The 27,906-nt window shown below is 46.7% G+C and overlaps 1 protein-coding gene across 3 annotated transcripts in view; it reads left to right on the top strand.

The window, feature by feature from the left end:
- Nucleotides 1-27,906, top strand: part of CHTF18 (chromosome transmission fidelity factor 18) — a 43,995-nt gene that overhangs the window by 2,429 nt on the left and 13,660 nt on the right. For all 3 annotated transcript variants that reach the window (XM_032230217.1, XM_032230216.1, XM_032230215.1), the window contains exons 4-14: nt 502-694; nt 831-920; nt 3,862-3,914; nt 13,048-13,198; nt 15,278-15,490; nt 16,136-16,233; nt 21,170-21,293; nt 23,253-23,389; nt 23,724-23,817; nt 24,678-24,776; nt 25,186-25,316. In XM_032230217.1, the coding sequence (XP_032086108.1) occupies nt 502-694; nt 831-920; nt 3,862-3,914; nt 13,048-13,198; nt 15,278-15,490; nt 16,136-16,233; nt 21,170-21,293; nt 23,253-23,389; nt 23,724-23,817; nt 24,678-24,776; nt 25,186-25,316 (1,383 nt within the window). The remainder of the gene's footprint in view (nt 1-501; nt 695-830; nt 921-3,861; nt 3,915-13,047; nt 13,199-15,277; nt 15,491-16,135; nt 16,234-21,169; nt 21,294-23,252; nt 23,390-23,723; nt 23,818-24,677; nt 24,777-25,185; nt 25,317-27,906) is intronic.

Genomic DNA, 27,906 nt, shown 5'->3' with positions numbered 1-27,906 from the left:
TTGTAAAATTCAAATGCATCCCAGACAATAAAAAATAGTGTAAATAGATGGCCTTTTCCTATCAAAATAATTTTTTGACATAGGATTTGAGCTCTTGATAGGCTACTAAACTGAACTACTGTTGACTATTCAATGGCAGGGGGCATGTACAGAAAGCCATAATGATTGCCATCTAATGATTATCCGCCACCTTGCAGTCCAGGTTTGGTAGCCCAAGACTGAGGGAGGTTAGTGGGCGCCAAGAGAAGGGTCTGGGAGCACATTAATGAAGGAAGAGGAGTTATAAATAAAGTTGTGTGATGTGGTTACAAAAACATGCATGTTCCCTTTGGCTCAAGGCATGTGGTTGCCAGATAGTTGAAACTACATTGCTTCTCATGACAAATCAGATGAGTTGTAGTCTGGAGGCCACTAGTTTGAGGAAAACTGACTTTTCCCTGGGCTGCCTTTTCAAACGTTTGCTAAGAGCTGTTCTTCCTTTCCTACTCTATAATTGTGTAGAAATCCAAGACCTGACGTCGCAGATCAGGGGGAAATAAGTGACATTATCCTGCTGCATGTTACGCCTCCAGGAAAGAAGGAATCTGGAAAGATCCTCAAACGTCCACCCATCCTGCAAGACTACATCAACGTGACCTCTACTAATGGCACACGAGTCTTCATGGTTGTGAGGGAGGATGGGATGGCAATGGAGGTACGAATTGAAGAAGTTTGTGCAAACTCACTGTGGTCTTTTTCCGCTTGCCTGGAATGTGGGGGGACCGGTGGGAGGTGGGTTATATCCTGCTAGGGTTGTTTTATTCATTGGAATTCTTTGTCTGGTTTTACAGTTTGCCAGCTCTGTTAGTTGGAAGCGACAGAGACCACTTCACCTGCTGGGTGTCCCATTTGCCTACCTGAAAGAAAAAGTAATGGAAGAGGTACATTTCTTCTCTACTGCCCTCCCCTTCTCAAAACAAAATCCTGCCTATGTTTCCCCCCCAGCCTGGTTCATCTGGCTTTTGCATCAACATCTGAAGGTTTACTTGTAAGGCTGAGAAGGCTCCTGAAGGCTCCGGAGGTCAAAATTTGGCCCTATCGACAAACTGGAAGTCATCATTCCCAAACTTCCGGGTTCCCTGTAGGGCCGATTTACGACCTCTGGAGCCTTCGGGGACCTTCAGGAGGCTTCCCTGAAGGCTCCAGAGGACAAAAACCAGCCCTGACAGCAAACTGAAAGTGACTTCTGGTTCCCCATAGGGCTGATTTTCGACCTCTGGGACCTTCAGGGACCTTCAGGAGGCTTCCCTGAAGGTTCCGGGGGGGGGGGGAGCAAAAACCGGCCCTACGAACAAACCCGGACTTCCGGTTTGTCCGTAGGACCGATTTTTGCCCTCCAGAGCTTTCAAGGAAGCCTCCTGAAGGCCCCTGAGCGTGCACTGGCCAGCTGGCAGGGCAATGCCTCACGTGCCCTGACAAATGGCTACACATGCCATAGGTTTGCCATCTTGGCTCTAGATTGTCCATCATACCCAAAAAAATATTTTCAGTAGTTTGTCTTGCATTCTCAATGTCTTTCATAGAGGTTCTATCATTTTGTGGACAGACCGCTCTGATCCAATCTCCCCTCAGGCATCAATTTTCATATAAGTCTACTTACATGAAATACACACACACACACACACACACACACACACAAATCCTTAAATACATTATAAAATATTACTTTATCTTCAATTTGTGCATAAATTTGTGCAGAAAATTAACAATTAAATATACAAAACATTTCTCATTTTAAAATAAATATACATACATACATACATACATACATACATTCTTAGTTCTTATTCCTATCAATAAAAATAGAAGAAAGTATTTTTTAAAAATCAATGTGCAATGTGCACAAAGGGGACTTTGGCCCCCATTTTTTACTTCACTGAGGTTAAGAAGCACTGCTGTAGAGCAGATATTTTCAAGCTTTTTCAGATTGTGGAATCTGTTTTTCAAGCAAAAAATCCTATAACCATGAGGTAAAGTCCAGTGTTAGAAAACTGGCAATAAAATGTTCCCTGTCAGGTGACTATTAATCCTATTGCTATTAATCCTGCATGTCAACAACAGCTTTACTGCAAGTGAATGTTATGGATTCTCTTAATATCTATGTAGTTGCCATTTATATCTGATGCAGATAGACAATCAGTGGAATAGAGAATGGATTGTATTAGGTAAGCTCCCCATTGGGAGAGCGAATATGTTCAGAGAAGCGTTGTGAGCGTTGTGTTGGAGAACACACAAACCAGCATACAGAGACACTGCAGTTTAAGTAGGCTTTTACTTTCGTGGAAATAGAGGTATCAGAGTCCATCAAACAGTCCAAGTCATACACAGTTAAGACAGTCAGTCATCAACGTCTTTCAGTTAAGGGATAATCCAAATAACATAGTCCAGCAACATATAATCAGTTCGGTACTCAAAGTTTGCTAGCAGTTGCAAAACTTACAATAGCTCACGGCACTTTCTAACAGTCAGCTTCCAAACACACTCAGATCAGATCAGCCCAGCATCTAACGAACAGAGTCATTCTGGCTCCCTCTTATGGCCGATTGAAGAAAACCAATCACATTTTACAGTATGATTTAAAGAAACAGGTACAGCATTGCTATATGATTTATTGCCAACCCAACCATTAGATTATATTCCTAACAGATTGCGTTCCTAACCCTCCAGCTTCTATTCTGATTGGAGAGACTTTAAAATGAAGGGGGGGGTCCAGAGGATTCTAGTTGGTATGTTAATGTTCGTGGCTAAACACCCAAGGATGATGAGAAATTCTCCTTTTTAATAAGACTTGCTAAGGATAAAAATGTAATTTAATTGGCTCTTGGTTAGCCAAATTGATTACCCAAAATTATATGTATCTGAAAATTGTATCACATGATCAATCCTCAGAATTCACTTATTGACAATAAATCTGATTTATATATGCAAATTTATATAAAAGTTATTTGAATTTTGTAAAATTGACTCCCCAATTACTATCCCAGAAAATGTCACTAGTATAAGCATAAAGTAAAGCTATTGCACTTGCAAAATTAATATTTCAAATGTACAAAAGTTACAATTTGTATTTCCCAATTATTTTGGAGAACAGTGTTTTACGAAACAAACGTATATTCAATGAATGTGACAGGATTGCTTTTCCTTAGAAAAAATTGCTGCACATGCCTTGGTGCATCCATTTCGCCCTTAAGATCCCACAAAAACCCATCCTTCTAATGGAATCCTAAGGTTCTGGGAAGTACCGTTTTGTTTTGTTTTTTTGTTTTTTAAAAAAACTCTTCTAAAGAACTTTGTGCCAGTTGTCCTCCGGTCAGAATCCAAATGTCGGACAAACTTGTTTTTGCTCTCAATCCTCTTTGCATTGACTGTGTTAGCTTTTCTCATACAATTCATTCCGTTTCTTGGCACCCTCAGGTTGAAGACTTCCAAGTTTTCATTAAATATGATTTTTCTATTACATCTGAACTGGGAGCACTTGGAACAAGCCCGGAGCCACAATTCAAATTGTCTTTGTTAACCACAATCTCACAATCAGATTTTACACCAAAGTTATATGGCTTCATACAAGAAGTCTCCAAATGTGATGGCCAAAGGAACACACAGAGAGCTTTTGTTGCATACAAATTCAGCAATAGGATATTTGAAAACTATTATTCCTATATTATCCAGATGAGATCCCTACTGGATAACCAATTCTGTTCTATAATGAAGATGTGGCATTTTAACCATGGAGGATAAGTCTCTCGATTTCTTATTTTATAAGTGGTTGAGTTTTCACTTTTCACAAAGCCAGCATGTAGTTTTTTATCCTCTGTATTTCAGCGCCAGAAACAGATCCTTGAGTCTTCAGAGCAGCTGATGGAAGTTTTGAACAGGTAAGCTTCATAGCTTCTCTTCTGATAGCCCAGGGAATCCCTTTGCCAAGTGAGATCCTTGGTCTGTATCGCAGACACTTGGGTTTCATGACCTGATGCCTTCCAGCTATTTTGGGCTCTCAACTCCTGTCACTTCTAGAGAGCACCATAATATAGTCAAAGTTGCAGAAGGGAGAATTCCCATTGGTCCTCTGGGGCTTTGTCAGTTCCTGGGAAAACGCAATTCGCTGGTGGTAGCCTGTGTTTCTCCGCACATTCGGGGTTTCTCAGGCATTGTGTCGTCTGACGCCCCGTTCTGGGCTTGCAGCCTTTCTGCGATCCCTTTGCTTTGCAGAGAGAGGGAAGCACCGTGGAATTGGACTGCCTGAGCCAAAGTGGTTCACGGGATCTTGAGACTTGGTTTTTGAGCAGTACCAATCCATTCCACTCTTTCCTTTTCCTTTTCTGTCCTTCTATCTTCCTTTGCTTTTCCTTTCCCTTTTGCTTTCCTTTCTCCTTTCCTTTACTTTTTCCTTCCTTTCTTTTCCATTTCCTTTTCTTTCTCCATACCCAAGTATTATGAATGTTCACTTTCTTGAGTTACCTATGAGGTAATAAAGGTGGGATAAAAAACTCAAGTCCCATACCTTTCATCCTGTGATTTCTACTTCTCATGAATATGGAGCAAAAGTTTGAGGATGGATTGGTGCAGAGGCCAAATAAATGGTATCTTGTTTTGATAATTGCAAATTGACAGCTCTCTTTAATGATGGAAGCAGAATCCTCATCTCTGTAGATATATTTTCAGAGCCCTTTTGATATTGCTAGCCGAAGTCAGCTAATGTTAGGGCTTTTTGCTAGCTTTTTTTTAATGCACGATAACTGAGGAAGTGCTAATGAATCACTACTGAGTGACTTGCACAGCAGATTGCTGCCAAAAAACCAGAACTTTTTTGTGTTTTTCTATAATGTCATGTTTTTCCTGTAGTTTTTGGAAGTGAACTAATCAGGTTAGTCTGCTCACTACACAGTGATTATTCTTTCTTCTGATTTCCTGAAGTAAAGCTCAAGAACACGTCTTCGTATTGCTCAGATAAGACAGTCACTTCTGAAAGCCGTTCTGCAATCTTATCACCCTGCTTGATTTTTTTTTTTTTTTTGTTTCTTAAAGATAAATACAACTAGACCGAGATGCTACTGTTGGCGTTAATTTCACTATGTAATTAACTAATTTCACTTTTTCCTTTCTTCTCCTTTCCTTTTCTTCTTTCCCATTTCCTTTCCTTTCCCTCCCCCTCCCTTCTCTCCCTTCCTTCCTGGGGGTCTGAGGGAGAGGGAGGGGACCTTTTCCTCCTTGCCGCCCCTCCCCAACATCTGCTCTGATGGCAATTATGGCTTAAAAAAATCAGGTGCTCGGGCATGAAAATGTGCCGCTCAAACACTACTTTTCTGCACACAGTGAAAAAAAATTAGAGGGAACATTGCTCAGGACACCGCTATAGAGCCTTGCATGTCAAAACAACAACACAGGGACAGTTTTTTCCCTTGTACCATCCCTGCTGAACACGTACCATATTTTTCGGAGTATAAGACGAACCTTTTTTTCTCTAAAAAGGCTGAAATTTGGGTGCATCTTATACACAGAATACAGCATTTTTTGCCTCCTGAAGCCCCGCCCCTTCCCCAAAATGGCCGTGCATAGCCTTGGAAGCTTTCAGAGAGCTCCTGGGGGCTGGGGAGGGCAGAAATGAGTGAAAAACAGACCATTTTTTGCTCAATTCTGTCCCCCCCAGCCCCCAGGAGCACTCTATAAGCTTCCATAAAACTGCAATTTTTTTGACAAAATAATGGCCCATTTTCGTGAAAAAAGGGCGTTTTTTGCTCATTTTTAGCCCCACTCCCCCAGGAGCAATCTGCAAGCCTCCCCCCCAAGGCTATTCATGACTTTTTTTAAAAATGGGCCCATTTTCACGGAGGGTTGCAGAGTGCAAAACCTTTTTTTTCCTTTCAGAAAGCTGTTTCGTTAGAGGGATTGATTAGAATTACATTGGTCAAGTGCTATGCCAGCAGAAACAAAGTTAGGTGCTACAGGTTGTCATTGATTTCCTTCACCACCACATGGATAAATACACCTGGAAACATCTACCTACCTACCTACTCTCTCTCTCTCTCTCCCCCTACCTATCTACTGTATTTCTCTCTTTCTTTCCCTCTCTATCCCTCTATCTACCTACTTACTTTTTTTAAAAAACTGCCTCTTCAAAACCTGGATGCGTCTTATACTCTGAAAAATACGGTAATTCAGTGCTGTTTTATGTCTAAGGATACCTAATCATGTAGTAGGATTGTATTACTATTATCCTTCTCATCTTTCCTATTACCTACTCCTATTAGTATCTTAGGACTATCATTAGTTGGTTGTATCTTATGATTTATTACTTTGCTGCTTGTAGGAGAGCTTATGCGCCGAATCAAATTTCTTGTGTGTCCAATCATATTTAATCAATAAAGAATATTCTAGTCTAAAAAAATATCCAGAAGGGGTTTCCAAATGGAAACAAAATTAGATATGTTCTTTATTTTAAATAACACAATTTAATCATAACTACTTTTTTTCCTTGCTGTGGGAAATAGATGTTTCCCCTGCGCGCTGCTTGGGGAACCCAAGCATGGGTTAACTTTGTCCATTAGCCTAGAGACTGAGTTATGGTAATTGCTGCCCACGCCTCCTCTGACTGGACATTTGGCATTCAGTGAATGTGAGCTTGAGCCCTTTCAACTTAGCTTACATGGCAGATCGTTCTATTACCGGGGGTAGCGCTGGGGCTTCCACGTCTCCTCAGTTGTCCTCCGATGCCACTGGGGCCTCATCTAGAGTGGGCAGTGCTTCCATCAAGGCTGCCAGCGTCAGACCCCGGGCCATTTCAGCAGCTTCTATTAGGGCCGCTAAGCGCACCAGTAAGTCCAAGAATGGGCCTAGGGATCCTCATCTCCCAGGCCCCCTCCCACCCTACTGCCTGAAGGGCCTTCTACCTCCGGCCTAGCTGGAGGTAGGTCCCCAGACCTTCCCCTCTTTCAGGATCTTACAACTGCAGGGCCTGGCTCAGGCCTTCAGGGCTCGTCTGATTCTCGGGGGCCCAGCTCAGATCCAGCCCCCTCCCATTCAGGGGCCTCAGCCATCTTTACTCCCACAGTTGCTGGCAGCAGACCGGGGGATATCCCAGAGTTTGATCTCTCCCCTGGGCTCAGGGACATGATTGCCACTGCCATATCTAGGGGAATGGATGCAGAGTTACAGCGTAGGAGTCAACGTCCTAGAAATGTGGATTCTGCCAGGGATTTAGCCACCTCTCAGGATGCCCCCCCCCCCCTTTCCATCTACAGCGAAGGGTCTGTTTTAGGGGAGGAAGGTGAGATTTTGGATTTGGAATTATCAGATGATGAAGAGCTGGTTCAGGATAATGTTCCCTTCTCGGGCCTCTTCAAACCATCCCTATTCAAATCTCTTCTTTACAAAGCCAAGGCCACCTCCAATTTGGGGGGAGCAACCATCCAGGCCAGCACCGACGTGGGCCTTGATCCCACGGAGCACTTGTTCGCTAAACAGGTACAAGAACAGGAGGCCAAGTTGTTTCTGGACGTAATCCAGAAACAGTGGGCCCAGCCTACCGCAGTTTCACCACCCCCCCCCAGCAATGGAATAGAAAGCTTTATGCTTCCACCCCAGAATTGTATGCCATTTTACAGTTTCCCACTGTTGATCCACTGATAGTGGCCTTGGCTTCCCCTGCCCTTATTCCATCTGAGATTTCGGAGGAATTGAAGGCAGAGGACCGCAAGGCGGAGCTCGTTATTCGCAAAACTCACCAGGTGGCTGCCTGGGCATTGCGTGCCACTACGGCGGCCTCATTCTTCAATAGAACTTCCTTAGTTTGGTTCAGGCAGCTACAGGAGAGGTTAGGTCCAGAGGACCTGTGCCTTCATCAGGATGTGGCCAAACTGGTGGCGGCTTTGGAATTCTCCTCGGATGCCACGCTCAGTGCAGCCAAGTTCGTGACCTGAGCTGTGGCATCCAACATAGCTTCTCATCGCCTGTTATGGCTATGCCATTGGCAGGCGGACATACAATCCAAATGGCGCCTTGCCTCCACCCCCTTCAAGGGCGGTTCTCTATTTGGTGCAGCGCTGGATCCTATACTGATTGAAGCGAGGGACAAGCGAAAGGTGCTGCCTTTGACCGCTAGGTGCACGGATCGGAGGCAACAACCATATCCATTAAGGCAGCCCTTTAGTTTTGGGGAGTCGGGGTACTCATCCCTCTCCTACACCCCCCCTATCTAATAGATCTTTTTCCCACTCCGAGGAAAGGTTTCAGGACAGGTCCAATACTAGGGACAGAGGTAGGAACTAGCACCAACAACAGGCCCAGGCCTGGTGGCCCCCTCATGGCCAACAACTGGTCCTTTCGGAGGTACCGGTGACTCGCTACAGGTTGGCCCTATTGGCGGGTGCTTAACTACTTTCATTCGCCAATGGGAAGCCACAACCTCATGGGCTCTTCAGACTGAGGCTGGGCCTCACTCTGGAGTTCCTGGCCATTCCCCTGAGATGTTTCATCAAATATCCGGTACCCAGGTGCCAGGTAAAGCGGCGCCTGATGGACACGAAAATCCAGCATCTCATTTCCATCAGAGCAATAGAACAGGTGCCAAGGGGACAGAAGAGTCTAGGTTTCTACTCCATACTCTTCCTAGTTCCCAAGGCCTCGGGAGGATGGCGGGCCATCCTAGACTTGAAACGGCTCAATTTCTACCTCAAATACCAAAAATTCAAAATGCAATCACTCAAGAGTATTCTGGCGAGCATTCGCCAAGGCGATCTCCATCGACATCAAGGAGGCCTACTTGCACATTCCAATACATCTGGCCCATCAAAGGTTTCTGCGCTTCCACTTCACGGGGCATCATTTCCAGTATCGTGCCTTACCATTCGACCTATCATCAGCCCCGCGGACCTTCACCAAACTGCTAGCGGTGGTCGCAGTCTCGCTGAGGTCGGTTCCCATAAGAGTCAATTGTTATCTCAATGACTTCTTAATCTTATCGTCTTCCCAGAACCAGGCTTATCGTGACTTACAACTGACGATCGACGCCCTACAGGATCATTTATTTGTGCTGAACTTTCCAAAGAGCCACCTGCACCCAACCACGTCCCTGCTACATCTCGGGACAATCATCAACTTGGAGACTTGTGTGGTCTCTCTCTCTCGACGGAGAGACAGCAGAGCCTACAATTCCCGATGAGTCAAGTGCTCAAGCAGAGGTCACCTTCCCTTGCGGTAGTGTCCCAACTTCTAGGGAAGATGATATCTTGCATAGATGTTGTATCTTGGGCACAGTTCCACGCACAACCACTGCAGTGGTATCTACTCCCATTCACACCAGTCACTCTCTGACCAGGGCTCGCTTACCGACCAAGGTGTCCCTATCGCTCCATTGGTGGCTGTCGTCCCGCATCCTCAAGTGATGCCTTTTCAAGGGACCGGAGCGGATTGTGGTTACAACGGATGCGAGCCAATTCAAATGGGGGACCCACATCCTGAATCGAGTGGCGCAGGGTCGTTGGACTGTCCAGGAGCAGAACAACAGCATCAATTGGCTGAAGCTACAGGCCATCCACCTAGCCCTTCGCGAGTTTCAAGACATGGTCATCTCCAACCATGTACTGATACTCATCGACAATGTGGCCTCCAAGGCACATGTCAACCGCCAAGGGGGCACGAGGTCCAAAGCCCTGATGATGGAAGCAGAACACCTACACCATTGGGTGGAGAACCATCTTTTGTCAGTCCGAGCGGAACACATATCGGGCACTGCGAACGTCCAAGCAGACTGGCTGAGCAGGACCATGGTGGATCAAGCGGAGTGGCGCTTGCACCAAGCCCTGTTCCTAGAACTGTCCCGCCGCTTCGGCCACCCGCAGGTAGACCTGTTCATCCAACCCGACAACACACACCTGCCACATTATTACATTGGTTCCAGGTACCAGGAGCGGAAGGCACCGACGCTCTCCGAAGCCCTTGGCCAGTGGGCCTCCTTTATGCCTTCCCGCCTCTGCCAATTGTGCCGCTGGTCATCCAGAAGATTCTGACAGAGCAGGCGGAAGTGCTGCTCGTCGCACCGATGTGGCCACGACGCCCCTGGTATGCAGACCTTGTCCATCTGTCCGTCTCTCGCCCGTGGAGAATTCCGGACGACCGGATACCCCTCTCGCAAGGAGCCCTCATCCACCCAAATCCACAGCTGTTACAGTTAGCTGTGTGGCACGTGAGCGGGCGATCCTGAGTCAGCAGCATTTCTCTGATAAAGCCATCTCCACGATCCAGGCGGCTCGCCGCCCGTCAACAATGTGGGTAAATTGCACATTTACGAGACTACCTGGCGAGCATTCTGCAGATAGTGTCTGTCAGGGCTGCTTCACTCAGTAACCAAGAAAGAAACCACTCAACCCCATTTTGCAGAATCAAGAGTACTTCTACTGGTTATAAGTAGATAGTAGCTAAGCAGGATCTGAGGCAAAAGCGCGTGCAATCATAGATATCAATATGTGACCCATTCCCCTCCCCTTGGTAACCCCAGCCCATAGTCCAATCCAATTACTCCACAGGTGTCATGTGGGAGACATCTTCAAAAATCATCATCAGGTTGGCATGCCGGACAGTTGGCCTTGGCGGGAAATTCCTCTCCCTGCCACATGCGCAGTAGATGGTGAGAACAACTCCTTTTCTACAGTCACTCCTGCACAGAATATTTCCCACACCCAAATACCATGCCCCCCTCCCCGTTTCAGACAGTGTCAGACAACGGGTGAGGACCCAACCGGGGCGACCATACCACAGGTATTGGACTTCCTACAGATGGGCATGGACAAAAGACTAACACCTAACACCTTCCGCCATCAAATTGCGGCTCTGTCTACCGTAATTGGTGGTGGGCAAGGCCAACCCATAGCTCAATACCCAGGGGTGCGGACCTTCCTGAAGGGAGCGGCGAACCTTAGCCTGCCTATTGTTCATCGCTATCCCACCTGGGATCTCTCCCTAGTTCTAAATGCCCTTATGGCGGCTCCATTCGAGCCTATTTGGACCATCTCCCCCAGGTTACTGACTCTTAAGACTGTCTTTTTGGTAGCCATTACATCGGCCCCACATGTGTCCGAGTTGGCGGCGCTATCCGTCCGAGACAACCTCTGCATCTTCCATCCGAACAAGGTCGTATTACGTTTGGACCCGACCTTTATTCCGAAAGTCAACTCGTGGTTCTACAGGTCCCGAGAAATCACTCTCCCTGTCATGGCTCCTTCACTTAATAACCAAGAAAGAAACCACTCAACTCCATGTTTCAGAATTAAGTGTACTTTTACTGATTATAAACGATGAGAACCAAAGCAAAGCTGGATCTGAGTAAAAGAGCGTGAAAGCAATAGATATCAATACATGATTCATCCCCCTCCCCTTGGTACCCCGGTCCATAGTCCAATCATATATCACCCAACTGTCAGGTGGGAGACGTCTTCAAAAATCATCATCAGGTTGGAATGCTGGACAGTTGGCCTCAGCGGGAAACTCCCCTCCTTCCACATGCGCAAATGGATGGTAAGAACAACCCCCAATTAACAGTCCTCCTGCACAGATTATTTCCCTCACCCAAATACCATGCCCTCCCTCCCCGTTTCAATGGCAGCCGAAAAGCAAGCAGCAAAACAGAGGCTGACATCCCCAGATTTCTGTCCACGGCCATCTCACCCTGAGAACGATGTTGGCATCATCTTGGCGTTCGTCGTTCACTTCATCGCTATGTGAAATGCACTGTGTCGTTCAGAAGGACGGAGGCCCTGTTCGTGTCCTTCCAACCTGCCACCATGGGCCACAAGGCATCGTCGCATACATCGTCTGCTGGTTGAAGGCGTATATTGCCCTAGTCTATGACTGCCAGTCCCGACCAGTTCCCAGTCGTATCACTCCCCATTCTACCAGGAGTGCAGCCACGACGGCGGCCTGGGCAACGCAGGCCTCGGTGGAAGACATCTGCAGGGCAGCGATCTTGTCATCACTGTCACCCTTTATCCGTCACTACAAGGTGGACGTTTATGCCTCTTCAGCTACGGGACCAGACCAGCCTCGCTCCTGCCCCTGAAGTTTATTGCTTTGGCATGTCCCATGCTTGGATTCCCCAAGCAGCGCACAGGAGAATGACCGTTGACTTACCTGAACGGTCCTTCTATGTGCGCTGCAAGGGGAATCCAAACCCACCCTCGGCTTCGGCTGTTCTGGACCTGGACTTCCATGTTTTCCTATGACATTCTGACTTACTTTGACTTCTAGACTTATTTGCTTCTTTCAAGCCAGCTGATCCTTTGTGCAAAACTGAACCAGTCCAGTCAGAGGAGGCGTGGCCAGCAATTTGCATAACTAAGTCTCTAGGCTAATGGACAAAGTTAACCCATGCTTGGATTCCCCTCGCAGCACACATAGAAGGACCGTTCAGGTAAGTCAACGGTCGTTCCCGCTTTGAAAGAAATTCAGCCTTATGAGATTATGTTGAAATTTACCTCTAGATGAAAGTTTCCCTGGTTGTCTTTTTGTTAGCTTTATGGGAGATTTCTTGGACAGTGCTGGAACATTCAGAGGTATGCTTCTTGCTTTAACCACGGCTGTGCATAAATCAGAAAACTGTCCTTAATAACTCTTCCTTATTTTTAGCACCACAGATTCACAGGATTTCCTTGACTTGGAAACTGCTTGAATACTTTTGAGTTAAAACCTCTGAAATCAAAAGGAGTCTGCAAGATTGTCCAATCAGCTGCTATGTTATTCGTCTTAATTAGATAAGGATCAATTATGCAAAATGAGATACCTTAATTTGAAAAGGTTATACAGATTGGAGATAGTATTTTTTTTTCTTTTCTGCATTTTATACCATCAAATTCCAGAATTTCAAAGTTGCTTTTGATAAAAACAAAAATTAAACTTGAGATATGGGGGGAAAAAATGGGTTTAAAGCCCTTTTAACAGCCAATCTGGAGCAGAGTTCCCTCAATTTGACATAGAACTTTTCCCAGATACTGCTTTCCAGCCAGATTCTTCTTCTTGCAGACTGGGGGCTGATGAAATTCAAGATGAAGCCCCTGGGCCTAATGGGGAAGAAGAGAGCGGAGACAGATCGGAAGCAGAAGCATCTGCCCAGCACGCTCTCTGGGTTGACCAGTTCACTCCCAGACGCTACGTGGAGTTGCTCAGTGATGATGTAAGAGTTTCCTTCTGGGCATCCTATAGGTCAGAGTAGGTAGCTGGATGCTCTGCATATCTTTTGGGACTGCAGTTCTGTACTGCTCACCATTGACTATGCTGGTTAGCCTGATAGACGTGGGTGGGTGTATGTCTGGCAATGTTGCATCTCTAGACATGTTGCAATGCAACAAGGCTAGCTGGATGTACTCCAAGAGAAGCCGAGTATTTTTGTTGAATTGCATATTTCGCTTAGGTTTCATGTGTTTAATTTAGTTTAGGCTAAAGTCCATATCATAAGTCCATAAAATAGTACAGAATATTGAGATATAACAAATAATGAAATGATCAAGTAAGATGATCCCAGCAGACCTCAATTTGATCTAGGTAGAAAGCTCTCAGTTGAGTTTCTCAGAGTGAAAGGTGGTGTAGGGGTAGATGCAATGAGTATGTTTGCTTCCCACAATATGGAGATTACAGTTATATATTTGGGAGAGCAGTTGCGAAGCAGCATCGCATATAGTGTCTCTGGGGTGCCCAATGATAGAAACCGTAAGGTAAGGTAGCCTTCCACGTAATATATAGGTGAGTGTATTCTTATAGCCGGGGCTGTGGTGCTGCTGGGGGGGGCGGGTTGGGGAGAGGAGGAGAATGTCCTCTTACAAAGATTGAGGACAGATCTCTAAATTGTTAGCTTTCAATATCTCCCTGCAGGTCCCATTCTAAAGTACAGTGGTACCTTGGTACTCATCCTTAATTGGTTCTGGGAGGCACGATGAGTACCAAACAATGTTTCCCAAAAGGAATAACATAGTGAGTCACGAAGCAGCCAATAGCGACATGTTCTATCTTGTGCATTGAGTACCAAGCAAAAGAGTACTGGGAGCCAAATTTTCACGTCAAAATGTATTGAATACCAAATTTGATTAATTTCAAAGCAGTTGAATACCAAGGAACCACTGTATCCAGGGGAGGAGCACCATTACTCACAGACCCAACTTGCTTGCTTGCTTGGACTGAATTGCTTGACTTCCAGCTATTTAAGGGGTTGGATGAAGCAGGCAGATGAAAAGGCAGAATGATAGCCTGCCTTTTATTCCTCCTCCACATGTTTAGTGCATTTGTGTCCTTTAGTCTGATTTCTGTATATATCAGAAGATTCATGCAAGTGGTAAGAAATTTTAAAAATTAAGATTAAAAAACTGGAGCAAAGTAAAAGCAAAATGGAATAGTGTAAAATAAAGCAATAGAAGCAGCTGCTCCAATAAAGCTCATTACAGGAGGTGTTTCCTCATCACTATTTTTCTTCCTCCTACTTAAATTTCTTGCAGTTATTGAATGTTTAGATCAACATTCTCCCATTTAGTTTCCAGGAATGTGAGTGTAACTGGCATGGCCACTATTGAGAATTCTGGGAGCTGAAATTTCCCAGGGTGGAAATCATTAATGCAGACAATGTACATTCAGAACCAGAAGAAAAATTTATATGGACAGTGTAATTTGCTTCAGTAGGAAATTGTTTCTTCAGACCTTTGAGGAGTTCCCAGAACAAAGAAAACACTGTGATTGCAATGTCACAGGTGAACCAGGTTATATTCTAGTTGTGAAAGCAGATAATTTTGAATCAGACATCAAATTTAAATGAGATAGGCCTAGCCTATCGTTTCCTTCCAGGATTTTCACTAGCAGTGATGACTGGAAGGCTGTTTTTTTTCCCCCTGGGTAACAAGTAATGTCTTGTGCATGTGCATAAGTGTAGACTTTCAGGCTGTTTCTGTGTCATGTGTATCTCTATCTTGAGAAGCACACTGCAGGCAGCATATATGTCCTAGTTGTATCTTACTTTTACCTCACAGGCTAAAATCTTTCTGATCTGTTTTTGGAGAACTGTCCTGCTGACAGAAAGATGGACAAATCACATGTTTTTTTTCCAATATTCCTTTGAGTGTAGAAAGAGTAAAAAGGTTCCAGGCCACTCGCAGCCACCCAAAACAAGGTCTGTCACATTCACCTGTTTGAATAGTTTGGTCCGAGTTTTGATGTAATTTGTGTATCCCTGGAGTTTCATCCATTTCACCTTCATCACCTTTGACTTCAGTACACAAATCGGTGCCTCCTGAAATGGCTGAAGCTGTGGGATGTGCTGGTGTTTGGGAAGGAGAAACCCTGCAGGAAGGCCCCACTGCACTCCGGGACCCACCTTCCTTTCAAGCCTTCCAAAGACCAGGGAACCAGGTGGAAGACCAAAGCACAGGTGACAGAGGAGGTGTTGGAGTCTGAACTGGATCAGCACAATCGACCAAAATGCAAGGTGAGGAAGCAGGTCACTGGCAAAGACTCAGTTGAAAGCATAACCTTTGTACTTCAGGTTAGTCAGATCATTTTAAGCTTATCTGTTCTTGACCAGAATTCCTGTCTTGCGAGCTGAAAGTTGCCAAGGAGCAGTGAACTCACAGCAAAAGTTAGATCTGAATTCCAGATCCAGTGGGTTTTTTTCAGATACACATCAAACGGAAGCTTGCACATCTAATTTTGTCTTATTGGCATATTTTACTGCTGCTCTTCCACTTCCATTTTGCATCTGTCTTAGCCTCCAAGCCAGGCAGAAAATCTTTGGGAACGGCTTCATCCCCTTCCTGGATAAGAAAAGAAGGGACTGCAGGGCCCTTAATATTTGGATGCCAATGAGACTTGGTACTGCTGGTGGATGCCCCCTAAAAATTAATAGCTGATAGTTTAGGGTACATGGTATCAACATTTACACCTGTTGCAGATGCATTTCTGCGTCTTGCGCCATCTGTCTATATGAATAATGCCCCTGGGCATCGAGGGCTATAAAGGCTTCTTTATTCAATCCTTTCCCCTCCGTACTATTGATTTTTTTTACACCACGCTAAGCAGCAATGAGTTTCGGAGACCCTTTAAAATGATTAAATCACTTTTCTTCTGCTTGTAGATTGCTCTCCTTTGTGGACCACCTGGCTTGGGGAAGACTACTCTGGCTCACGTCATTGCAAAGCATGCTGGATATAACGTGGTGGAAATGAATGCCAGGTAAGTCGTAGTTCCTTTTTTTCAGCGTTAATGAAGTCAGACAGAACTGCTGGGCAGTGGTGAGTCCTGGAACATGCTTAATATATAAACCAATCTAAACACCTGAGCTCCAGTCAAACTCAGGCATCTGTTTCTTTTCTGTGATGTGTTGATCTCTGATTTAACTGTGCATAGGCATTGCCTTCCCTCAGGTCTGCCAGGTGTCCATGTGAGTACCTGCTCTCCTCTTTTGAGGTTGATAAATAGACCCTGTCAGGTCTGCCTCCATTCAAATCCTAAGAAAGAAAACCCCCGACTTCATGGATTAAGAAAAGAGGTACTTTTACTAACAATAGATTTATAGATTTATAGATTTTAATAGCATTTATAGGCCGCCCTTTTCCCTGAGGGGACTCAGGGCGGCTTACAATAATAAAGGAAGGGGAGTGAAGACAAAACATAAAAAGAAATGTGCAATAACTGAAAAATACTAAAAACACAACATTCTCTCAGCATTCGGGAGGGGCGGAAGAGTTTATCCCCAGGCCTGACGGGCTAGCCAGATCTTGAGGGCTATACGGAAGGCCTGGACTGTGGTCAGGGTACGAATCTCCACGGGGAGATTGTTCCATAGCGTCGGAGCAGCAACTGAGAAGGCTCTCCTCCGGGTAGTCGCCAGTCGGCACTGACTGGCGGATGGAATACGGAGGAGGCCCGCTCTATGCGATCTGATGGGACGCAGGGAGGTTATTGGCAGAAGGCGGTCTCTCAAATAGTCAGATCCACTACCATGGAGCGCTTTATGGGTGGTAAGTAAGACCTTGAATTGCACCCGGAGATCCACAGGCAGCCAGCGCAGCTCGCGGAGGATAGGTGTTATGTGGGCGAACCGAGGTGCGCCCACAATCACTCGCGCGGCCGCGTTCTGTACTAGCTGAAGTCTCCGGGTGCTCTTCAAGGGCAGCCCCATGTAGAGCACGTTGCAGTATTCCAGCTTAGAGATCACAAGGGCTCGAGTGACTGTCGTGAGAGCCTCCCGATTCAGGTAGGGCCGCAACTGGCGCACCAGGCGAACCTGGGCAAATGCCCCCCTGGTCACAGCCGATAGATGGTGATCAAAACTCAGCTGTGGATCCAGGAGGACTCCCAAGTTGCGGACCCTATCTGAGGGGTATAAATTTTGTCCCCCCAGCCTGATTGATGGTACGGTGGTCAAATTATTGGGAGGAAAACACAACAGCCACTCGGTCTTGTCTGGGTTGAGCACCAGTTTGTTTGCTCTCATCCAGTCTTTAACAGCTTCCAAACCCTGTTCCATCACGTCCACCGCTTCATTGAGTTGGCACGGGGCGGACAGATACAGTTGAGTATCGTCCGCATATTGGTGATACTTTATCCCGTGCCTCCGAATGATCTCGCCCAGCGGTTTCATGTATATGTTGAATAGGAGGGGGGACAAGACCGACCCCTGTGGCACCCCACATGTTAGGGGCCTCGGGGACGATCTTTGCCCACCCACCAACACCGACTGCGACCTGTCCGAGAGGTAGGAGGAGAACCACTGCAAAACAGTGCCGCCCACTCCCACCTCCCGCAGTCGTCGCAGAAGGATACCATGGTCGATGGTATCGAAAGCCGCTGAGAGGTCAAGGAGAACCAGGATGGACGCAAAGCCTCCATCCCTAGCTCTCCAGAGATCATCGGTCAATGCGACCAAAGCAGTTTCTGTGCTGTAACCTGGTCGGAAGCCGGACTGGAAGGGGTCAAGATAGTTTGCTTCCTCCAAGGTACGCTGAAGCTGGAGGGCCACCACTTTCTCAACAACCTTCCCCACATAGGGAAGGTTGGAGACTGGACGGTAGTTATTAAGAATAGCTGGATCCAGAGACGGTTTCTTCAGAAGGGGTCTCACCACCGCTGCCTTAAGCTCGGTGGGAAAATGCCCCTCCCGAAGAGATGCCACAGCAACCGCTTGGATCCAGCCTCGTGTCACCTCACTGCTGTTGGCAACCAGCCAGGAGGGACACGGGTCCAGTACACAAGTGGAGGTACTCACAGCTCGCATAGCCTTGTCCACATCCCCAGAGGCAACTCCCTGAAACTCAACCCAGAGATGGTTTGCCAAGTCTTTCCCCTGTGTCTCAGCCGGCTCTGCAAGAGTGGAGTCCAGGTCCGCTCGAAACCGGGCAACTTTGTCCGCCAAGAACTGAACATACTCCTCAGCCTTACCCTGTAAGGGGTCCCCCGTCTCCCTCCTATTTAGGAGGGAGCGGGTTATCCTGAACAGGGCGGCTGGGCGGGACTCGGCGGACGCTACCAAGGAGGCAATGTATGTTCTTTTTGCCGATCTTAGAGCGCGAGTATACTCCTTGGTGCATGCTGTTACAAGTGCCCGGTTCAATTCGGACCTGTCTAATCTCCACAGGTGCTCTAGGCGTCTCCTCCGGCGCTTTATCTCCCGGAGCTCCTCGGTAAACCAAGGAGGCCTCCGGGGGCCGCTGACCCGGAGGGGCCGTAGTGGCGCAATCCGGTTTAGAGACCCCAAAGCTGCCGAGTGCCAGGCAGCGACAAGGGTCTCAACCGAACTGTGGGCGAGAGTATCTGGAATAACCCCAAGCTCCGTCTGGAACCTAATGGGGTCCATCAGTCGCTTGGGGCGGAACCACCTGGTCGGTTCCTCCTCCCTACGGTGGGGGTTTGGCCTCCGGAAGTCTAGCCTCAGTAGGCAGTGGTCTGACCACGACAGGGGTATGATCTCATTACCCCTCAGACCAAGATCGTAACTCCACTGCTCCGAGAGGAATACGAGGTCGAGCGTGTGACCCGCTGAGTGGGTTGGGCCTCGAATTACCTGAGTCAAGCCCATGGCTGTCATGGAAGCCATGAACTCCTGCGCTCCGTCAGAGCGTTCACCGAGCGAAGGCAAGTTGAAGTCCCCCAGAACTATGAGTCTAGGGAACTCAGCTGCCAGCTCGGCTACTGACTCGAGGAGCGAGGGGAGGGCTGCTGCAACGCAGTTGGGAGGCAGGTACGTAAGCAGCAGACCCACTTGACCCTTGAGGTCCAGCTTCACCAGCAGGGACTCACACCCGACAAGCTCCGGAGCAGGGATCCTACGAGGTACTAAAGACTCCCGGATTACAATAGCCACACCGCCACCCCTTCCCTGGGCTCTCGGCTGGTGTAGCACCTGAAATCCGGCTGGGCACATCTCTACGAGGGGGACTCCTCCCTCCGTGCCCAGCCATGTTTCAGTAATACATGCCAGGTCTGCGCCCTCATCAGTTATCAAGTCCCGGATGAGGGGGGCCTTATGAACCACAGACCTGGCATTTAGCGACAGCAGCCTGAGACCAGGGTCCTGATCACTCGCGCCATCTGACCTTGGAGTGGGACTCCTAGGGCCGGAAGGAGGGATCTCTGTAATATAGCGAACCCTCCTTCCCCAATGATGGCCTGCCCTAAAGTCCCCGCCGTATCTGCCTCTCCCTGTTATGACCGCAATGCTCCGACCCTCTCCCGTGGATATAGCCCCCCCAACCACCCCAATGGCCCCCATATAACCCGCCAGGTCCTCCGAATCATTCATACTCAAACTCTCACACAAGCAGTCCTCACTAATAGAGTAAAATTAAAACACAAATACAGCTAAATAAAAATAAAAGTGAGATCATTCATACAACCAGACAATCCCATGCACTCAACATACCAGTTAAAATTAGAAAATGATAGGGTTGCGCAGGTTCAAGATAGTATTAAGTTCGTAATAGTCCAACGTAATAATCCACCCTCTCCTGAGGGGGGGAGGGGATCACACCCTAATGGGGGGCTCCACTCTTCTCCTTCTTCTATGCCCCAAAAAAAAGTCCACAGCCGGAAGGTCAAAGTTCGATAGTATACAAGGCAGTCGTGTGTAATAAAGGGGAGGCAAAAATGCATGATGTTTATGAGCAAGAATTGTTCAATCCTATTCCCCTTAAAGTCCCAGTGAAGATCAGCGGACCACATAGGCGAAAGTCTCTTTCCTAGGGTTGTGTAATACCCATAGTCTGGTGGGCCAAGATCTAAAGCTGGCCCCAGCTGCTCAAGGCAAAGGGGGGGAAAGCGATGGTTTTCTTGATACCCAAACCTTGTCCCTACTGCTGCCATTATCTGTTGTTCCCAATATTCCTAATAACAAGGAATAATGATTCAGGCAGCTGCGATGGTAAATGGGACAAGGCTGGGGGGAGGGAGGGGCGTCCGGACCTTCTTCCTCCTCCTCAGATCGAAACGTCCTACTCAAGGCTCCATCTTCTGTCCTCCGTTCAGTCCCCTAGCCAAGCAGACAACGGCCCAGGGACCCTAGGAGTGGACAGGCAGCTGGCAGCAGAGTCAGCAAGATAACAATGCACTGAGAGCAACAAAAGCAAGGCAAGATCTGGGAAAAATTGGCTTGAAAGTTACACATTGAAAGTCACCCCAAACCCATCCCCCCCAGGGTCCAGACGAGAAAGACCAATCAGCATCCAATATGATGTTATGGGAAAACCTTCAGCAGAGGCCCAGGATGGCTGGCCTTGGAAAAGCCCAAACAACTCCACTCAGTTGATGGGTGCAAACCTCCCTATTTCTATGGCAGCTGAGGGCAAGCAAGCTGTAAACCAGACTCTGGAGATCCGGCTGACATGGACCCGAAGAGTAGGGAACACAGCATTGCTTCCCTTAGGAGGATTTTCACATAACAGGAAAAACTACTCCACTGGTTGAAGCCACGGCTGCGCTGACCCAGGACCAGGTGCAAAACTGCAGCCATCTCATCTGCAGCTGTGCTTGCTGCGCTGAACTCCATGCACCCTGTGCTCAAATGTTTTCTTACTCCTGCTGCTGACAAGGCGCCCCCAGTCTGGCTCTTTGTGAGGCAACCGTTATACGAAGCCCTTCCTTCACTACCTTTAACCCAGAATGTTTATTTCAGTGATGACCGTAGCCCAGATATCTTCCAAACGCAAATTGAGGCTGCCACTCAGATGAAATCGGTGCTGGGGGCCAATGAGAAGCCCAACTGCTTGGTCATTGATGAGATAGACGGTGCTCCAATGGTAAGGGAATCTTGGCTGATTTATCAGACAGTTCTTCTGTATTCTGCAATTAATCGCACTTAGCAATAGCACTTATATACCGCTTCACAGTGCTTTACAGCCCTCTCTAGGAGGTTCACAGAGTCAGCCTCTTGCCTGCAACAGTTGGGTCCTCATTTTACCGACCTTGGAAGGACGGAAGGCTGAGTCAACCCTAATGATGTGAGAGAGCTTGACCTTCTATGTGAGTCCCTTTGAAATAATTTTGGTCCGTCCACATTCTCCTCTCAAGGATGAACACATCTAGCTTCCTCCATCTTAAGATTTCTGTGAATCTTTTTTAAAAGAATCCTTTTTAAAGGAGGGGCTTTATTCTCCATATGGATACATTTGTTCTTCTGCTTAGGATGTGGCCCACCTGGAGTTTTGCATTTTCTTTCCCTTGTTTGCTAGGATGAAATGGTTTTGAGTATTTCACACACAGAACAAGAGACATTGTGTTCCAGTGTTCAAATGGCGTATACTCTGTCCTTGTTTGGCAACTGCAATTGGTCCCAATGGTCGCTAAGCAAACCCCATGACTGAGAGACACTGAAGATTGCTGGTTGCTGCTGTCTCGTTTACATGAAGTTCTCTTATGTAGCAATGCTCCCACCCAGGCATGTGTTGTTATTCGGCACAGAAATGTGGGCATAAGTATATCAGAAATCCTGTTTATTACCAAGTTTCCCCGAAAATAAAACCCAACCAGAAAATAAGCTCTAGTATGATTTTTTGGGATGCTCGTAATATAAGCCCTATCCCGAAAATAAACCCGGGTTAAGATCGTCAGCCAGACGGATGCATTTAGTATCGTATTTCCCCAAAAATAAGACCTACCCAGAAAATAAACATGGGTATGTTTATTACTGTCAGGCTTGCAAATAGTTGCAAACAGAAGTAGTCACTAAATGAGGACTGGCTATAGAGCATTTGCAGTGTTAAACAAACCTATTCATTTGAATTGGTATTTTCTGCTGGAACAGGCCAAAAACATGGTGAATTTTGGTGACCATGGAATGCGGAGACCAACCTGCTGTCATGGTTCTGAGTGGAAGACACAGTCATTGATGGTAGCTCCCGGTTCTTTACAGACCATAAAGCACACATTCGGTGCCATTGTAATTTCAAATGGTTGTAAAGTGAATGTTCGTTAAGCAAGGACTACTTATACCATATGTGGGAGAGTGGCCGCATATGGTGGGTCCATCATCCAATATATTCAAAAAAATTCCCCAAAGAATAATATTTTTTATTTAAATGAACATGTTAAGATATGCTAAAGGAACAGTAGAGGCAACAGTGAAGCATGTTTTCTGAGTTTCTGTTTAGAAATATTTTAACAATTTTGTCCGATTCTGTTTACCACAATACAAAAAACAAATACTAAGACCCTAGATGGACTGCAAAGAAAAGCAACAAAGTCTGCAGGCTAAACCACATGATGGATGACTGAGGGAACTAGATATGTCTACTCAAGGATTAGGGGTGACATGATAACTGAGGAGCAATCACATGGAGGAAGGAGTTATTCTCCAAAGTACCTGAGGGCAGGACAAGAAGTAATGGGTGGAAGCTAGTTAAAGAGAGATCCAACCTAGAACTAAAGAGAAATTTCTTGACAATGAGAACAATTGGTTTGTGGAGAAGATTGCCTTCTGGAGTTGTGGATGCTCCATCACTGGAGATCTTAAAGAAAAGACCTCCAAGGTTCTTTTGCCCTATGATTTTATGGGTAGAAACTATGGCAGATGAAATAGTCTCCATGTCCAGGGGTGTAGGATATCGTCTGGGGAGCTTTAGCTCTACCTTCTTCTTGCTTGTGATATGACTGGTTAGTGATGTAGTGTTCAACTAGATTGATTCAGGATGACCCTTCTCAGAGTTTTCTGGCCCCCTGTGCTATCCCTGCAATTATTTTGGCCCTTTTTATCTTTTCAGGCATCTATCAATGTGCTGTTAAGCATAATCAACCAGAAAGCTGGGATGGCAGAATCTGAAGACCGACCAAGTGGGGCAAAGAGCAAAAGACAAAGTGGGCTTCTGCTACGGCCAATCATCTGCATTTGCAATGACCAGTAAGAGATTGTGTTTGGGAGAGTATATGTGAGAGCACGCACATCTTTACAGTAGATAAATTTATCATCTGTTCTTCCTCTTTAACATTACATCGTAATTTTCTTCTTCCCATATTTTATCCTTTCTAATCATCAAATCTTAAATAACCAGTTCATTATTGGGGTTTTCAGCAGAAAGGCCATAAGGGGGTTTCTGGTCACATATGTCCTTTCCTTAATCAAAAAGTCATTTTTACCATTTGTCAAATACTGTTATTGTCACCAGCCATTCCTCTGTTTTGGATGTTTTCATAGCTTTCCATCTTTGTGCATATTTTTCCCTTCTGTTTTTCAGATACGTTCCTGCTTTGCGGCTTCTGAAGCAGCAAGCTTTTCTTCTCCACTTTCCTTTAACTTTGCAGTCTAGGCTGGTCCAGAGGCTGCATGAGGCAAGCACACCCAACCGCATGGTTTTTCTATTTCCTTTTTTGTGATCATTTTGTCTGCAGTAAGAATATTGTATGAGTAAGCATCAAAAGATAGACCTGCTTGGTCTTTGACCCAGACAGTACCAGTAGTCTTCACCCACAATTGAGCTCAACATTTCTGTTGCTATATGAGGTTGTTCTTAAGTAACTTTTGCTCCATTTTTTTTAACCTTTCTTGCCACAGTTAAGTGAATTATTACTGACCTTGTTTGTCATGTTATAAAAAGCCATCACATGACTCCGGGATGCTGCAGCCATCATAAATATGAACCAGTTGTCAAGCATCCAAATTTTGATCACGGGACCATGGGGATGTTGCAACAGCCATAAGTGTGAAAAATGGTCATAAGTCACTTTTTCAGTGTGATTGTAACTTTGAAGAATCACTGAATGAATGGCTGTAAGTCTGGGACTACCAGTACAGAAAAGTGTGGAAATAATTGATTAAATTGTTTTCCCTTTTAGCCTGCAAGCCCCCTAGTCTCTGCAAGTTGCAGAATATACCTGGTTTCTACTTGCTTGTTTAATCCTGTGGAAAGAAGTTCCTCTGATCCTTCTGTGGCCAGTAATATCAGAAGGGACATCTCATTGATGGTTCTCCCATGTTAGAAGATTGACTTATCTGTTACTCTTAATGTTCAAAAGCTAGATAGAAACAATACTGGTCTAAAAGTTTTTTGCTCCAAGCAATAGTCAGGATTTTGCTAATTACTTATTCTTATACTATCTTATTATTATGTAATAAAAAAACGTTGCTAATATGTTTTGTGTATGCAAAGCCATCTGTGCAGCAGCATAATGCCCATCCTTATGCATTTCAGATTGCCATACTACAGGGCATGAAAGCTGATATTGGGGCACTCACAACATTGTGTGAGAAGACCGACAATGACATTCGCTCTTGTATTAACACTTTGCAGGTTAGTTACATTATTGGCAGATTCCGTTTTCCCCCATCTTGTAAGTTGAAAGCAGGGATTTAATGCCATACAAATGCTCTATTATTGTTTCATCACCATGCTCATATCTTCTTATTTAAAAGGTTATGCATAAACACTTCACTATTGTGATACTGTTGGGCCACTATAAAAATGTGCTGCTTGAGAACCAGATATGCAGCTCTAAAAGGCAGGCGCCGAACTCAAACATTGCTGCATATCCATAAGGAGTAGAAGTTTGCCTGTTTGGTAAAAGATTCTCAGACAGATGAACTTGGTGTCTTTTGTTTGCTCAGATTCTTCCTGAGCTAAGCTGGGCATGATCAGAATCTTGACACTTGCCTTCCCTTCTCCATTTCACCCCATGTGACCCAGTCTCCTCTTATTCAAGTTCCTGTATAGCCGAGGGAAGAAAGAGCTGAATGTGAGGACAGTTCAGACTGCAACAGTTGGCTTAAAGGACCGGAACAAAGGGCTGTTTTCCATCTGGCAGGAGATCTTCCAGCTGCCCAAAGTGCGGAGGTGAGAAAGAATTGCTCTTGTGTCTCATTCAACTGAGACAGAAGGAGCCCAATTGCAACCATTGTGTGCTGGTTAAGAAGATTGACCTGGAGACCAAAAAGACCCTCTTCAGGCCCACAACCTCAATGAAGTGGGCCTGAGCCAGTTGTGCTCTTGCAGCTCAACCTACCTTGCCAGGATGGCAGTTGGAGTAAGTGTAGGAAGATGCACAATATAAATCATCCATTACTGCTGGGGAACAAATAAGAACCTCCATTATCCATATGGATCAAAGCAAACCCAGTCATGCGTTCAGTTTTTAGTAGGCTGTATTTACAAAATTGGCTTTTTTAATCTTGATTCTCTGAAAAATCCTTTAATTTTTAATACTTTGACATTCTTTCTTAATCATTGTTTCTGAGGTCCGTGAAACAGGTTTTGCTGAAATTTTTCAACTTTGTATCCAGAGCTGTCCAATACAGATCTCAAGATGTTTTAAAACAAAAGTGGCTAAATCAGCATGGCACGGGGTAACTGTGTGAAGTTTCCAAAATATGACCTAATTAATTTACGAACCTTGAGACAACGTTCTAAAGAAATCTATTCATTTATTAGGATCAACATTTTGGCATGTTCTTCTGCGGAACCAAAACTGATTTCCACTTTATGGCGTGGAACTTTACCCCTGTATCCCCTCCCGTCTCTGAAGTGAGGCATGGGAGGAGTCACAACTGGTATTAACACCACCCTTTTGCCCGGAGACTAAGGTAAATCTTGAGGCCACACCTCTGCTCCTCCTGACTTTCCCAGATTAACCTCAGTCCTCGGCCCAGAAGGAGTGTTTTTCCTGACTCTTCCTTCACTTCAAAGATCTTTTCAACAGACTAATTCCTTTGTTTGGATCACCTCTCCTCATCCGTGCTTCGCCTGCTGCTAGCCCTAGAGCCTTGCCGCTTCTCTAGCACAAGCCCCAAGCGGCCCGATGGTTGCGGGGAGGGGAGCCCTTACCTAGCCACGAGCTCCGAGGAGATCCAGGCATCGAGGGATCGCATGAGGCAGAAGCAGAGGACATCCTCCCAGCGTTTCCCAAGGATCGGAGCGGAGAACTCTGACTGCAGGTTCGACGGTCGCCATCTTGGATCGCAATCATCTTAAAGTATGTGAGTGGGGCGCGTGGTTGGCGTGCCTGGTTACGGACGCTGCGGGCGCCCAGAAACTACCACCAGAGCCAGAGGGAGGCCTGAACTCCGCCGGTAATCCGGGGAGGGCCCAGAGTTTGGCAGTGGGCCGTCGTTCGGGCCACAGATCGGCGGCAAGCTTGTGAAGGCGCGGAGCCTTAAAGCGGCAGGACGCGCAGTCGAGCCGAGGCCGGTAGGAAGGAGGAGGTGGTGAACGCAACCATGAGTAGAATGGTGGAGGCGGCAAGGACCTCCAGGGTTTTTCCCCTAATCACCAGAGGGAGGTCCTCCGCCAAGAAGAGCACCTCCAGGGCCGTGAGGAGGGAGACCTCCAGCAAGGAGGTGCGGGTCACCAGGGCTTCCAAGAGGAGGATTAGGGACCCTATCAGTCTGTCGCCCTCCAGATCTCGCTCCCCCCGCAGGCTTCCCACACTGGAGGAGGCCCAGCCTGATTCCCTGGGATTCCCAGGGGGCTATATCAGAGGGCGCAGTTCCCTATCACCCCCCCTTATCACCTGCCCACCCTTCGGGGGTATGGGGGGATCCCTTCGGGCACAGAGCTCCTAGCCCTTCCAGGTGCTGGCTGGCCCCACAATCACCAGGCTCAGGCGATTTTCTGCAACCCCTAGATCTTCATCCCTCTCTCCCAGAACTTCCTGAGAGCTTTCAGGAAGTTCTAGCCATAGCACAGGGGATAGCCACAGGGATGAAGCACCAGTCCCAGGGTTCCAGAAGAAAGACTTCCCAGGGTAACCCCAGGGGTCATCAGGACCATTCCAGGTCATCTGCCCCCAGAGAGACCAGGTCATCCTCTCTCTTCACTGCCAGCAAGGGCTCGGATCTAGAGGAGGGGGAATTGAAGGACATTGGGTTTTCAGAGGACGAGGACGCCCAGGTCCCTGAGGCACCCAATATCACGGTCTTTTCCCTCCCTCCTTGTTTAGCTCCTTATTACGTAAGGCCAAGGCCACGGAAGACCCGAACAACAATCCAGAGCCCAGCCCAGCAGCTGTCACCCCTGGCACAAGCAGGGGTGGGGGGGGACAAGAAGAGGCCCTTCCACAGGCCCCAGGTGGAGAAGGAAGAGATTCCTACCCCAGACCTGTTTTTGGAGGTGCTTAAGTCCCAGTGGGTTAGACCAGGTTCTTTCCCCAACCCAGGGAGCAATGACCGCAGGTTCTATAAACTTAATGCTGCCTTTGCCCAAGCTCTACAGGTACCTCCAGTGGACACTCCAGTTGCTAACCTGGCTTCAGCTTCCGCGGTGGTGACTGGAGACATCTCTAACTGCCTCAAAGCGGAGGATAAGAAAGCAGAGATGGTAATGCGGAAGACCTTTCAGGCAGTGACATGGGCAATTAGGGCGGCTGCGGCCGCCTCCTTTTTCAACAGATCCACCTTGCTATGACTGGAGCAGCTGTGGGACAGGACTC

Source organism: Thamnophis elegans, chromosome 14 (genome assembly GCF_009769535.1).
Source record: "Thamnophis elegans isolate rThaEle1 chromosome 14, rThaEle1.pri, whole genome shotgun sequence".
Taxonomy (NCBI): domain Eukaryota; kingdom Metazoa; phylum Chordata; class Lepidosauria; order Squamata; family Colubridae; genus Thamnophis; species Thamnophis elegans.
The sequence above is the reverse complement of the archived record's forward strand: the minus strand, read 5'-3'. Positions and strand labels throughout refer to the sequence as shown.